A 14,374-nucleotide genomic window follows, 5' to 3' on the forward strand; every position below is an offset into this window, starting at 1 on the left:
AACCCTCAGTTAAAATAGAACCATTTTAGGGATCCTTAAAGCAATGTGACCGGTGGATTATTAAACTCTTAATGAATAAGGGTGGTGGTGGTGGGAGTTACTTAGGTGAAAGTATATTGCCAGATTAGGAGATGGGCCAGTGAATAGAGAGGGAATTATAAAAGACGGAGAAGGAATAGGATGTTGATGTGAGGAGAATTATTGTATAAGTCCTCTTGGAAAAATACTTTGCCAAACTAGTTATAAATTATTATTGATATTGCACTAGTGCCCAGGGGCCCATGTCTCAGCTATGGTCTCTGTCTCAATGAGGTTGTAGCTTTATTTAATCTAGTACAGTGATTCTGAAACCCATGAAACACAGGCCTCTTGTGGCCCAATCAGAGCACAGCTGCGGCTGATGTGACATTCTCAGGGCCATGCAGGTAGTATATATATTGTATGAATGCAGCCCACATAACACGGAGAGAGATGCATATGCAGCCCACAGTGGTAAATATGTTGAGAACCACTGACCTAGTGTAAAAGTGTGTGTGTCTGGTGGTTGTCCCACTCATCACTAATTTCCTGTTTCTTCAGTGTGTTTGTCTGCATGAGCATTTTATAAACAAATGTATACTTTGGCTTTCTTCACCAACCATTGCTTGGTAATTCTGACTTTTGAATACTGATCTCTGAGCTTAGAACCAGGTCAGATCTCTTTCCAGAACTCAAAGAATGCTACTGAGGGAAAGGAGAGGCATTCTAGATTTAAAAAATTGAAGCGTACTCTTTTTAAGGTTGACCGTATCTGTGATCAAACCAGTACAGGCAGAAATACTTCTGCAAATGCCAGAAAAAATTACTTCTTGTATCCTTTTGGGAATTAGTCCTGTTACACCTGCATGTAGTCATAAAAGCAAGTTTAATGTGCATAAAATACACAATTGTTTAAAAAGACCAGTAGAGCAAATAGCAAATACTGTAGAATTTTAGTAACTTAATCTATTTTGTCTATAAGAATATCTATTATAGCCGTAAACTAGTTATATTTTTAAATAATTTTTTTTGGTGTAGTGCTTAGCACAGTGGGGTCTTGATGGTCAGTTTTGGGCTCATAAGCAGTATGGTGATCAAAATAAATAAGCTAATTTTCCCTATATGTGAAACTGGAATTATTTAAAATCAAAGGTCTTTATGCTGGCTGTATCTAAGACTTCTTTCTAATCTGAATTTAGCTTCTGGGACCTCTAACCATAGGATCTTTCCCAGCCCTTGCCAGAAATTACTCCTAGATGTCTCATCAAATGTGCCATTTTGATGTCTCATCAAATGTGCCGGGGTGAAAGTAAGGCGGTATGGGCCAGCATGGTGTACCGGTAAAAGTGGCCACCAATACCGGCCCATACAGCGCTTTAATGTGGCTGCTCCTTTTGCGCCTCTCCCATCAGTGGCCCTGATTGTGGGAGTGGGGGGACACACAAGGGGCAGCAGTGTTAAAGTGCTGCTGCAGCAAAGGACCCTGCTTAATGTTGTCGTCCCTTTTGTGCTCCTCTCCTCCTCACCTCTCCCAGGGCTGCTGACAGGCAAAAGGAGCAGCTGCCCTGGGGTTGGCGATTTAAAGCAGCAGTGGCTGCAGTCCTGTGCCCTTTAAATGGCCGCTGGAGCCCCAGGCAGCATGGGCCAGGCAGTGCGGATGGGCTGTCTGGGGGACCGTGAACGCCAGCCCTGCCTCTTCTGCCTGAGCTCCCACCCCTTCCGGTAGGAGATAAATTTTTACATTCACCCCTGGCAAGATACCAAATAATTCTTTGAGTTGTGCCCTATGGTGGCTCACTCTAGGTGCAGTAGTGCCCCCTGTGCCTTTGATCAGAGATTTCTAATAACAGTGTCGGTTTGGCCTGGGTATGTGTACTAATCAGCCCCATGCTGTTATATAGCAGAGTGTGGGTGAATCGCTTTGTTTCTTCTCAGCCACCTCGTCCTGAGACAGAGCTCTGGCAGTTGTTCTTAATTCTTAGTCTTGTAGTTAGTTGAAGTTGTTCTTAGCATTAGTGTATTTAGTTAGTGAATAGTAGTAGTTAAATTTTCTTCTTTTTTCATATATAGTTAGATATTAGTTAGTAGTTCTTGTTCACTGGAAAGTTATGCCCGATTCTCCTGGTTTCACATGTTGTCTATCATGCTGAGATGTGATCCTGGTTAGCAACAGGCAAACATGGTGCATCCGTTGCCTCACAGAATTCCGTATTGCCCAGAAGTGTAAGTTCTATCTGACACTGAAATCCAGAGCCAGAAAAAACAAGTAGACAAAGTTTTGTTTCATTATGATAGAGTTCTCTCTGTCCATCTTTTGACCCAAGCGAAGGAACCCTGCCCTGTACGCTGGTCTCTGAGCAAATTTGCTGCCTCCACAGTATCAGAGCCCCTCTCCTCCATGGCATCTAAGGGGAAGACACATGACTCCTGTCATAAGTCCTCCAAGGACTGTGCCCCAAGCTCACCAGTCAGAGAATATACCTCTTAAAAGCCAAGGTCATTGGTGTCTTCAGCCACTTCAGCACCATCTGCTCTCCAATCAGGTATACACAAGACTGCTGAAAGACCAAACGATGGCAAAGCCTCAGGCCTAGGGAGATCACTGGCAGACCAAGGTAGCAAAAAGAGCTCTTCCTTGGTACCAAAGAAGCCCTCTTGGGCTCTGACCGCACTTTCCTCAGAGTGCCCAAGACTCAGGGTACAGTAACTCCCCACTTAACGTTGTTTCGATCTTATGTCCCTGCTCAATTACAGAACATGATCCATTTAAAGTTGTGCAGTGCTTCGCTATAACATCTTTTGGCACCTGCTATGTCCACAGCTGGCAGCCCCCTATTGACTCCCCTACGCCCCCAGTGCCTCCCGTGGATCAGTGCCTTTTGCCCGCAGCAATCAGCTGGCTTGCGGTGTTCTGGAGGGGGTAGGGGGAGGAGCGAGGACTCAGAGTGCAGGATCCCCCTCCCTCCCCTGCCTCCCAAACGCTGCAAACCAGCTGATTGCCACGGGCAGGAGGCAGTGCTGGTGTGGGGGGAGGAGCAAGGACGTGGCACGCGGAGTAAAGGAGGAGGGGGAAGAAGAGGTGGGTTAAGGCTTGGGGGAAGGGTTGGCATGGGCGGGCCAAGGGTTGAGCCCCCCTCCCCTGGTGCTTGCAGAGTAGGGGAAGCTGCCGCTGCTGTGCAACGTGCTTCTCCCAACCTACAGCACCTTCAGCCTCCTTGCCTGTGTCATCTCCAGTGCCAGTGGGCTGGGCCGGTGTGGGCTAAGGCGGGGGTGTCTCCCAACTATAGTACTGTACTGTATGGCAAAAAAAAAAAAATTCCCTAGAACCTTCCTTCTCCCCCCTCCCCCATTTACATTAATTCTTATGGGGAAATTGGATTCGCTTAACGTTTCACTTAGTTGCATTTTTCAGGAACATAACTACAACATTAAGTGAGGAGTTACTGTACTATCAGTGCCCTCGGCCACCATCTCTTCAGTGCAGACCATGGACCCGGTACCAATAACACACTTGATATTGCAGGAATTCCATTTTCCCCAGAACCTGGCTGTATCTGAGACTCCCGAACCGCTGCCGCCCTGCTTTGACTCAGTGTCTGTGCCGAAGACATTGAGTTCACCTGAAGTTCATCTGATACTGGCAGTTTCACCTCAGATTTTTCCAGGTACTCCAACAATCCAGAGTGAATTTGAGGAAGAGGATTCTGATGAAGACCTTGCCTCGGTGTCTCAAATATCAATTCAGGATTCTCTCCTTCAGTCCTATAGAGGCCCCTTTCCAGAAGTCTCTGATGAGCCTATAATTACTCGTGCCACAAGCTTGCAACCAGCATCTCACTGTTACGAGCATTTGTGGGTGCCCCCTCTTATGTATTAGGCACCGCCTCCTTGGCCATATTGGGACCCTTGGACAGCCCATTGCCAGCAATTTTCCAGGGCACTGAGCACCACCTGTCAGAGAAAGGAAATCTGCATCACCTGCTCTCTCTGAGACCTGCCCCTCAAAAGAATCCTTTGAGGAGCAGGAAGATAGAGCCAATGAAGAGGCCTGTTATGGCCAACATTTCATCTTCATCTCCAGATGAAGCTGTCATGCCGCCTCCTCCTCATTCGGGATGGATGATTTTAAACAGTTTGAGGATCTAGTCAAGAGAATTGTTGACTCCTTGCAAATCCGTCTCGAGGAGGTTAAAGAACCTCATTATAAGCTACTTGATATCTTTCATTCACCCGAATCTGCACGCATAGCTTTGTCTGTCAATGAAGCCCTTCTGGACCCGTGAAGATCGTTTGGCACTCTCCAGTTGCTATTGTGCCTACATGCAAGAGAGTGCATAAGAAATATTATGTTCCAGCAAAGGAAGCAGAATTTTTTTTCTCATCCTTCACCTAACTCCTTGGTAGTTGATACAGTTAATGAACATAGAAGGCCGCATCATGCTAAAACCATACTCCATGAAAAAGACCGTAAGCATCTATACCTGCTGGGAAGGAAGTATTGCTCATGAGCCTCCTTACAATTTAGAATCGCCAATTACCAGGCACTAATGGCAAATTACAATCATATAAACTGTACCAAACTGAACTCTCTCTTTTGTTGACTACCTACCGGCAGAGCACAGGAAGCAATTTCAGGCCATTATTTTGGAGGGCCAGCTACTCACCAGAACATCTCTACAAGCCTCCCTCAACACCTGATACTGCCATCTATTAAGTCACTACAGCAGTAGTTATGAGAAGGGCTTCCTGTCTCCAGCTCTCCGGATTTCCGAAAAGTCCAAAATATAGTGGAGGTCCTTCATTTTGATGGGTCTGAATTATTTGTGGACACCATGGACAAATCTCTGTAAACGTTAAAGGACTCTAGAGCTACCTTATGTTCTCAAATCTGCCTATCAAGAGAGACCCCAGCAAGTCCCAGACTGGTCAGAGATCACATTGTGCTCAATTCCTGACGTCCCAAAGGCCATACAAACCATATCAAAAGAGACAGATTCCAGAGATGGAAACCATCCACCTCTCAGCCTTCCACCTTGCACTCATCCACCTCCAAGCAGCAATCGTGACAGGCTGGTAGAAGGCCTGAATTACCATCCTGATCCTTTTATCAGCTGCAGTGATTCACCTGCCTTCCTCCCTTTGGTGACTGCCTTTACGCCTTCAGGGGGCTTGAGAGATAATCACTACAGAAAAGTGGGTTTTGAGATCATCTCCACAGAGTGTGCCATCCATACTACTATGTTTTCACCAGCAAAGCCCTCTTCCCCGCCCCTCTTCAGGGACTCCTCTCATGGGAACTTGTTTTTTTCAAGAAATAGACTCTCATATGGTTGGGAGCTATACAACCAGTCCCCATGCAGCACAGAGGGAAGGGGTTTCATTCTCAGTATTTCCTGATACCAAAAAAGAGCAAGCTTTGGAATTGATGCACATGCAATTTGGTCGTCATCACAGCAGGTCTTCAGAACATGACCGGGGATGTACTCTGCAGACGTTCTTCCAAGACCATGAATGAGACACAGACCTCAGCCTGTTATACCACATATTCTGTCAATGGGCACCCTCAGACAGATCTGTTTACTACACAGTTAAACAAGATATGTGCCCGGTTTTGCTTGAGAGGAGGACTGGGTCATGAATCCCTGGGGGATGCATTTCACTTTCATTCGGCTAGGCTCTCTTGTACGCATTCCCATCTACTCCTCTAATAGCCAAAGCTATGCACAAAATAAAAAAAGCCAAAGCCAGAGTTATGCTAACAGTTCCGACCTGGCCCATACAAGCATGGTTTATTTAGCTGGTACGGTTGGCTGATTGCCCACTGATCAGAGCATGGCTGGTCAATCATTCACAGGATTAGAGACCACCTCAGAGGAAGTAAAAATAGTACTATTACAAAGCAGGAAACAGTCTACACGCTACACATACTCTCAAAAATAGGCAAAATTTGTCTGTTGATATGACCTCAGACATATTCCACTGATGACCTCATTGCTGCCAGATAGTCCTGAAATTTTTAGTGTATATCAATGAGCTCCACCTGAGTCCACCTGGTAGCCATCACGGCTTTCCACTCCCCAATACAGGGTTATTCTGGTTTTGCCCACCCAATGACAGTGAGGTTCCTCTGGGGACTCAGAAATCTTTATCCACTAGTCAAGTACCCTACTCCTGTTTGGGACCTGAATCTGGTCCTTAAATGTCTCACAAGGCCACTGTTTGAACCATTTGGCTACCTGCTTACTGCTCCATTATCAATGAAGACCACATTCCTCAGAGCCATCACATCGGCATGATGAGTCGGGGAAATAAGGGCCATTATAGCATACCCCCCTTTACAGTATTTTTTAAGGACATGGTCACTCTGCGACCCCATCCAAAATTTTTACCCAGCGTTTCTTCCGAGTTCCGTTCGCCTGCCAGTCTTCCACCCTAAACTGCTTCTCGATAACCAAAAAGCACTGCTGCACACCCTTGACTTCAGGAGAGCCCTGGCCTTCTATCTGGATAGGACTAAACCCTTCAGAAAGACCCCCAAATTGTTTGTCTCACTGGCAGATAAATCAAAAGGGTGTGCAGTCTCTAGTAAAAGACTTTCCAAGTGGATATCCAGCTGCATTAATTCTTGCTATGAATCTTGTAATATTCAAACACCTTCAAACATACCTATTCATTCTATGGGCATTTCCTTCTCTCTAGCATTCCTCAAAAATGTACCCATTATTGAAATACATAAGGCCACCATTTGGGTGTCTGTACATACATTGGCCGAACACTATGCAATAACTCACGACTCTGCTTCTGACACTGGTCAGCTCAGCTGTACTTTCTTCAGTATTGGACTCTATTCCGAAGGCCCCCTTCCTTGCCTTTGAGGGAACTGCTTGATAGTTATCCAGAGTGGAGCATGCATAGGGACACTACTCAAAGAAGAAGAAATGATTATTCACCCTGTGCAGTAATTTTGGTTCTTTGAGATGTGTGTCCCTTTGAGTGCTCCACTACCATCCTCCTTCCCCTCTGCTTAGGAGTTCTCTGCTATGAAGCTTCGCAGTAGAGAAGGAACTGAGGGCTGTTCACCCATGCAGTTCTATGTAACAGTAGCACAGGACATGAGGCTGACTAGCATGCATGTGGGGGCTGAACAGACATTAAATAATCTCCAATGAAGGGTGTAGGGGATGCTAGCACACCTAGAAAGGAGCACCCTTAAGGATGCACCTCTTGAAGAACCACAGTTACTGCACAGGGGCAATGACATTTCTTCTCCCGTTCACCACAGACTTAGATATTTGTATTTCTAACAATTGCCTCATGACAGTCTGTTTCACTGTATCCCCATCTGCTGGAAGGATCTCCTTAATATATTCGCAATGATCAGCCTTCTCTCCGTCAAAAGGTGATTCCTACCTAAGGGTGTTTATACATCCATTCCACCTTGTTTCCTCCTATTTTGACACCTGCTACCTCAACTGGAGCATAGTGGCAGCCAGTTTTGAGGCAGGATCACTGTACAGTATTCCTCTATGCTTTTCTTAACCCCTATCTATAATGCGTAGTGGGGGTTGAGGGGGGAAGCTGCATTATCGTGGGTGACTTCAGTCTGAATGACACATGCTGGTGATCTCATGAAGGAAGTATTAATATTTCTTCAAAATTCTAAATATTGTAGCTGACAAGTCCCTAACTCAAAAAGTGTTGCATTCAATATGGGAGAATTCTTTATAAAATCTCATTTTGACAGATTAAGAGGAATTGATTTCAGAAGTAAAAATTAGTGGTTATTGAGGTGCAAGTGATCATGACTTGAATACATTTATGTTTAAACAAATCAGTAATATGTACTTAGTTATAAGGTCAAATTTACAAAGTTGAAAATATTTGAGCTAAATCACCTGGGAGAAAGAACTTTAAACAGAAAAATGTGAATGATAATTGGGAATTGTTTAAGAACATTTTAGTAGATACCTGAATCCCACAATCCCACAGAGAAAAGGTTGCACTGATTTTAAAACAAATTAAAAAAAGCCTGGCTTAAAGGGGAGTGAAAGGGGTGTGTGTGTGTGTAATATAAAAATAAAATAGAAGAATGAAGAAGTTGATAGTATTGATGTAAAAAAGGAAAAAGTTTTAAATAAATATTTCTATTGTGTATTTAGCAAGAAGCCAGATGATGCGTTTATATCATCTGATGATACTGAAATACTTTTCACCCTCACACACACTACTCGAAGGTATGTCTATACAGCAGCTGGGAGGAGCGATGCTCAGTATCAGTAGACATATCTGTGCTAGCTTTGCTTGTATTAGCACCTAAAAATAGCAGTGTGGCTATAGCTGCATGGGCAGTGACTCAGGTGAGCTGCCTGAGTGTAATCCTGCTTGACCCCCTGGGTACATACTTGGGTAGCCTGAGACACTGCTATTTGTCATACTTCTGTGATCACACTGCTGTTTGTTGTGTTAGTTCAGCCAGTGGGAGCTGCGATCGGCCAGACGTGCGGATGGGGCAGGTAAACACACTGGCTTGGCCCGCCAGTGGATTTCCCTACACAAGCGGCAACCCCTGTTTGAGAAATCCTGTGTTAGCTTGTGGAGTACTAGTGCATGTATGTCTACTCCTGTTGGGATTCTCATGGTTTTTGAAATCAGTAGGTTTAGGTAACTTGCATCCAATAGGTTGCCAAAGAGGTCTTCAAATGGGTAATGTTGATTTTTTTTCAATCAGTCTTGGGACACTGGGGACAGTCTAGAAGACTGAAAGAATGTTAATGTGCCAGTATTTAAAAAGGGTAAAAGAAATGACCCAGCCTGACATTGATCCTGGGCAAAATCATGGAGTGGCTGAAATGAGATTCGCTTAATAAAGAATTAAAGGACAGTAATATAATTAATGCCAATCAACATGGATTTACAGAAGATAAATATTACCTTAGTTTGACTATCTTTTTTGACACCTTTATCAAGTAAACTTGTGATCTTAAGAGTTGATGTAATATACTTATTCCAAAAGGCATTTGACTTGGTACCACATGGCCTCTTGACTAATAAACTAGAACATTAAAAGGATTAAAAACTGGTCCCAAAATGTAATTATAAATGGGACATTATTGTTGCGTGGCTATGTTTCTAGTGGGATTCCAGAGGGATTGGTTCTTCCTATGCAAGTTTTTATCAAGGAGTTGGGGAAAAAAAACATAAAATTGTTACTGATAAAGTTTGCAGATGAGACAAAGATTGTGAGAATAGTAAATAATGGAGAGGATGGGTTACTGATGCAGAGTAATCTGGATCACTTGGTAATCTGAGTTTAGGCAAACAGTATGCATTTCAGTACAGCCAAACATAAGGGTCATCGATCTAGGAAAAAAGAACGTAGGCCACACTTAAAAGATGGGAGATTTATCCTGGGAGGGATATGACTCTGAAAAAGATATGGGGGATCATGGTGCATAATCAGTTGAACATAAGTTCTCAGTGCGACACTGTGGCCGAAAGGGTTAATGTGATCCTTGGAATACTGTCTAGATTTGGTGTTCATACTTCAAGAAGAATGTTGAAAAATTGGAGAGTTCAGAGAATAGCCATGAGAATGATTAAAGGATTAGAGAATATGAACTTCTTGAATCTTCCATTATAATGCAATTTATCTTATCAAAGAGAAGGTTAAGAACTGACTTGATCACAGTTTATAAGTACCTTCAAGGGGGACAGAAGTTTGATAATAGAAGGTCCTTACTCTAGCAGAAAAAGGTCTTACAAGAGCCAATGGCTGTAAACTGAAGCGTGGCAAATTCAGATTAAAAGTAAGGAGCACCTTTTAAAAAATTATTTATTTATTAACGGTGAGGATAATTAATCATAGAAACAGCTTACCAAGGTTTGTGATGTTTCCATCATTAGACATTTTTTAATCAAGACGGGTGGCTTTTTTTCTAAAAGTGTACTCTAGTTCAAGCACAGTTATTGGTCCCGAAGCAGGGGTAAACAAGGAAATCCTATGGCTTGTATTAAGCAGTAGATGAGCCTAGACAATCACAGTGGTCCCTCGTGACCTTGAAAAATCTATGTAGCTATTTCCATATAAATATTTCAGCTACTGTCTGCTATTTTCAGCAGTTCTGGCCTCAAGATGCTCTGACCACCATGCACTACATGCCAATATCAAGTGCAAATGTACGCCACTTGGCCACAAAGAAAATAGTCACATGTTTTGCCTTCTGACATAAACTGTATAGTTCTCACTGACTAATTGGGTGCTATTTTTCTACCTCCATTTGTTGTTCTGGTGTTTTTACTCCATGTCTGGGTGTTGGGTGAACCTAGGTTTCAATTTCTGTCCATTGTATCAGTCTAATTGTGTCTCCAGCACTCTGGCCTCTCAGCTTGACAGTGGAACTCTATATGTTACCTTAACAATAACGGTAGTTACTGAAAATACTATAAGTTGCTGAAGGCGGTTACATTGGCATTCTGTTTGCTTGAGATTCAGTTACTGTTGCACCAAACAACAAATGCTGCTAAAATAAATAAGGCTATGTCTACACTAGAGTTTCTTTTGGCATAACTTATATCACTTGGGTATGAATAAGCCATCCTTCTGAGCAACATAAGTTACACTGACATAAGCATTGGTGTGGTCAGCACTATGTTGCTGAGAGAGCTCTCTCCAATCGGTAGAGACTCGGGAGTGGCCAAACTGACTGACCCCCCCACCCCCCCAGCCTCATTCAATAATCTTCAGAAATTCAAGAGCCACAAGACAAAACACAAGCTGCCCTGTGGGCCGGTGCCTGCTGGGGCACAGGGCTTCTGTCCGGACACTTCCCTGCAGGCTGAAGTCCTTAGTCTCCCCTCCCTGCAATTCAGAAGCCCCTAGTCCTACCACTCCACTGCAGGGCAGAAGCCCCGAGCTCCCCTCGTTCAGTCTTGGTAGGTGCAGAATGGAAGGGGGTATGTGTGGTGAGCTTTGCGAACTGCACTTTAAAAAGAGCTGCTTGCAGCTCATGAGCCATTTCAAGCTTGATTTAATAACTGCTTTGTATTTTCTGAGTGTTATTGTACAATGCTCATGGTTTCACAATGCTTATTTTTCTAAGGAATATCTAGAGCTACACAAAAGATGGAAATTTTGTTTTCAGAATCATAATGAAACTTGAAAATTTCAAAATTCTGAAAAGGAAAAATCTGATTTTTTTTTGATCTAGCCAATTAAAATGTTTCATTTTGATTTCACCTTTATTTTTTATTTTTATTACAAAATATATAACACAAGTTTCTGTATGGAGTTCAAGAGTGTAGGATTTAATCTATAAAGCTCACAATGACTTGGGATCTAGTGAGCTGAAAGATCAGCTCTTTCCCCATGTGATATTACTGCTTTTGCTATCCCGCAGATATGCTCAAACTGGGGACCTTTAAATTAAAGAGGTGGGTGCTGCTGACAGGACATTCTTTGTGAAGGCTCTTCCTATTCAGAGATCACCACCTTTGGTGTGTCTACATATATTAATTTTCTGGGCACACAGCGTCAGTGAGTCAACTGGAGTCCAAAAAGGGGCCTCATACTTCAGCAGCCACATTGCTTTGCAGTAAAAGTCCAATAACTGGCCACTTACTTCGGTGGCCAAATTGTCCCACAGCAACAGTCTATGGGGCCGCCTCTCTCTTGGTGGCAGTGGTTGCCCAACAGCAAGTCTAAGGAGCTGCCCTCTCTAGTGGCAATAGTGCCTAAGGGCAATTGTGGGAAGGGTGGGGGCCTCCATACTCCAATGGGTTCCAGTGCAAGGCCCTGTGACAACCAGGTACGCTGGCATAGGGTTCTGGTTTTAGTATGCCCAAACGTGTACCCTGGGTCACTTTCTACCATTAATCCCGATTCTGTAGCTCCTTGTTGATAGTGGCTCATCATCCCCTCTGGTCTCTGAGGTCGACTGGGGTCTCACAGCATAGTCAGGATGCTCTGCCTCAGTGATTTGGAGCTCTGGTGGCTTCTTAGCAGCAGCCTACAGCACATGTCCTCTCTCCTCCTCAGCCAGCCCAGACTGAGCTGAGCTGCATACTTTTATATGCTCCCTTCATTGGGAGCATGCCCAGCAATGGCTTGGGGGTGTGGCTTCCTGTGCCCAAAATACTGGGTTAACTCTTATGTTGCCAGTGCAGGGTTGATACACACCTTTTCACACATTCCACAAAGCCCTGTTTCTAAATCCTTAAAATTTGTCTCTCCTGGTGGATTAGTAGGCTAATGAGCAGGATACAGTGAGTTTAAACTGGAGATGCTATTATTGTGAACTGTGGCAGTTTGAGGTGTTTAACAGTCTTGTGTTATTTACAGTGAAATGTAGAGTATAAGACTGACACTATAAAATCTAAATAATAAATATATATGTGTTCACAGGAAACCTCGACCTGTCTCTCAGCTGGTTGCACAACAGGTTACTCAGCAATTTGTGCCCCCTACACAATCAAAGAAAGAGAAAAAAGACAAAGTAGAAAAGGAAAAAAGTGAAAAGGAAACAACTAGCAAAAAGAACAGTCATAAGAAAACCAGGTAAATTAAAAGTTGTTAGTATTTGTAAAATATTTAAATGATGCACATTTTTCATCACTGGTGTAAGTGTTCTCTTAAGTCATTTTAAAATTAGACTAAATATTTGTTGAAGTTTCATTGTTTTATGATGCTGTTGTTTAATGTGAAGCAATCTTGCAGTTTGTAGCTTTGACCACAAGATGGAGACTAAATAGGAGAGGGAAAATTAGGTATTGTCAGTAAAGGGATAGAGTTTTCCTCATCTAGCAAAGTGATTTGTAGACAGAAAAATGGAAGCTATAACATTCCAGTAAACCAGGAGAAGAGGAAAGTGACTAGTTTTTATATAGAATTGGATGAGAAAAGGGAATATAAGGTTCTGGAGAAGTAGGCAAGGTAGAGTTGTTGATATTCATGCAAAATTTGGGATAAGGAACAAAGGCTAGAATAGCGACTTTTGAAGACCAAACTGACTTATGAAGTTGAAAACAAATGCAGTGGATTGAGATACTGAAGGCTATCTTGGACTCTTAGAATACCAGTCTGAAATATGACAGTTCAAGCAAGTAGCTGCAAACTCTTGATCTTGCCATGGACTAGGAGCAGCCTGCAGTTGGAAGAAAAAATGTAGGATGTTAGACACAAGTAGAACTGGGTGAAATTTTTCAGTCAAAAATACAGATTTGGTGATACAGAAATTTTTTTCATTAATTTGTGTCAGCGTTGCCAAATTTTGTGTTTGGGGGGGGGAACAAAATCTAAAAATATCTTAACATTTTGTTTTAATATTTGCAAAATAAAATGTTTGATTTTTTTTATTCAAATGGACTGTTTCAGTATTTCCTTCAATGTCATTTAAAAAAAATAAAAACACCCAGTCAGTTTTAAAAAAACAAAAAACAAACCAAAAAAACTCCAAACATACATTGTTTCAGGTAAAAAGAAACATTTTATTTAACCTGAAACTAATTTTTCTAACTTTTCAATTCACTGAAATCCTAGAAAAGGTTCCTTTCTGGGTTGATCCAAATGGATTTTTTTGTAATTTATCTTTTGGAACTGCAAGCAGACCAAAAAATCAGTTGTTTGCATAGCTCTGGGACAATATTGCTTGTGTCTTGATTTCCCCAAATTAAGTATAAAGTTACTTTAGTCACAAATATGTAACTAAAAACCTGAGAATACTGAAAGAGGTGTAACCTGCTTAAAAGAGGAAGAGAAAATGTAGGGAAGTAGTGTCACTGTGTGTTTTGGAAGTGCTGCAGTCTGTGAGGCAGAGTTCAGCCAAGGAAGCTTCTATGGAATCACTTCTGCAGAGAAGCAGCAGGCATTTTCCATACATTGGATGAAACAGGACCTTCAGTGTTATTCAGGGACGGCTCCAGAAAGAGTAAAGAGTACTTCCCAAATTTACATTGAAAAGGTTGGGACTATTTTTTTTCAACAGGAAGGAAATCGAACAGAGCTGGGATAAAGTATTTTTGTAATGTTTCTCTTATTTCTAATTATACATTTTGGCTGGCTAGAGTGTAACATTTGTAAGTTAGTTTCTTCAGAGATATTGTTTTGAATAGTAACAATTATGCAGGAATTCTGAAGGTTAAATAGTCTTATTACATGAGAAGTGAGAGAGGGTGATATTGCAAGGGCTGGGAACGGGAATGTGCACAGGAATTTAAATTCGACCGCTTTTGGAAGGGCACATTAAACACACACATTAAACCATATCAGGACACACACGTACATCACATACATAGAAATAAACACTCACCACTTCAATGAAAATCCATGTGCCGTGGAGCTATTTGAATACATAGATCCACA

General features: G+C 42.5%; 1 protein-coding gene across 2 annotated transcripts in view; it reads left to right on the forward strand.

Moving 5' to 3' along the window:
* YAF2 (YY1 associated factor 2) overlaps positions 1-14,374 on the forward strand; it is a 58,911-nt gene that overhangs the window by 34,102 nt on the left and 10,435 nt on the right. For both annotated transcript variants that reach the window (XR_003998515.1, XM_030548954.1), the window contains exon 3: positions 12,419-12,571. Coding sequence is in view for 1 of the 2 variants with exons in the window: in XM_030548954.1 (XP_030404814.1) it covers positions 12,419-12,571 (153 nt within the window). In the remaining variant the exon portion in view is untranslated. The remainder of the gene's footprint in view (positions 1-12,418; positions 12,572-14,374) is intronic.

The sequence above is a fragment of the Gopherus evgoodei genome, chromosome 1, assembly GCF_007399415.2.
Source record: "Gopherus evgoodei ecotype Sinaloan lineage chromosome 1, rGopEvg1_v1.p, whole genome shotgun sequence".
Taxonomy (NCBI): domain Eukaryota; kingdom Metazoa; phylum Chordata; order Testudines; family Testudinidae; genus Gopherus; species Gopherus evgoodei.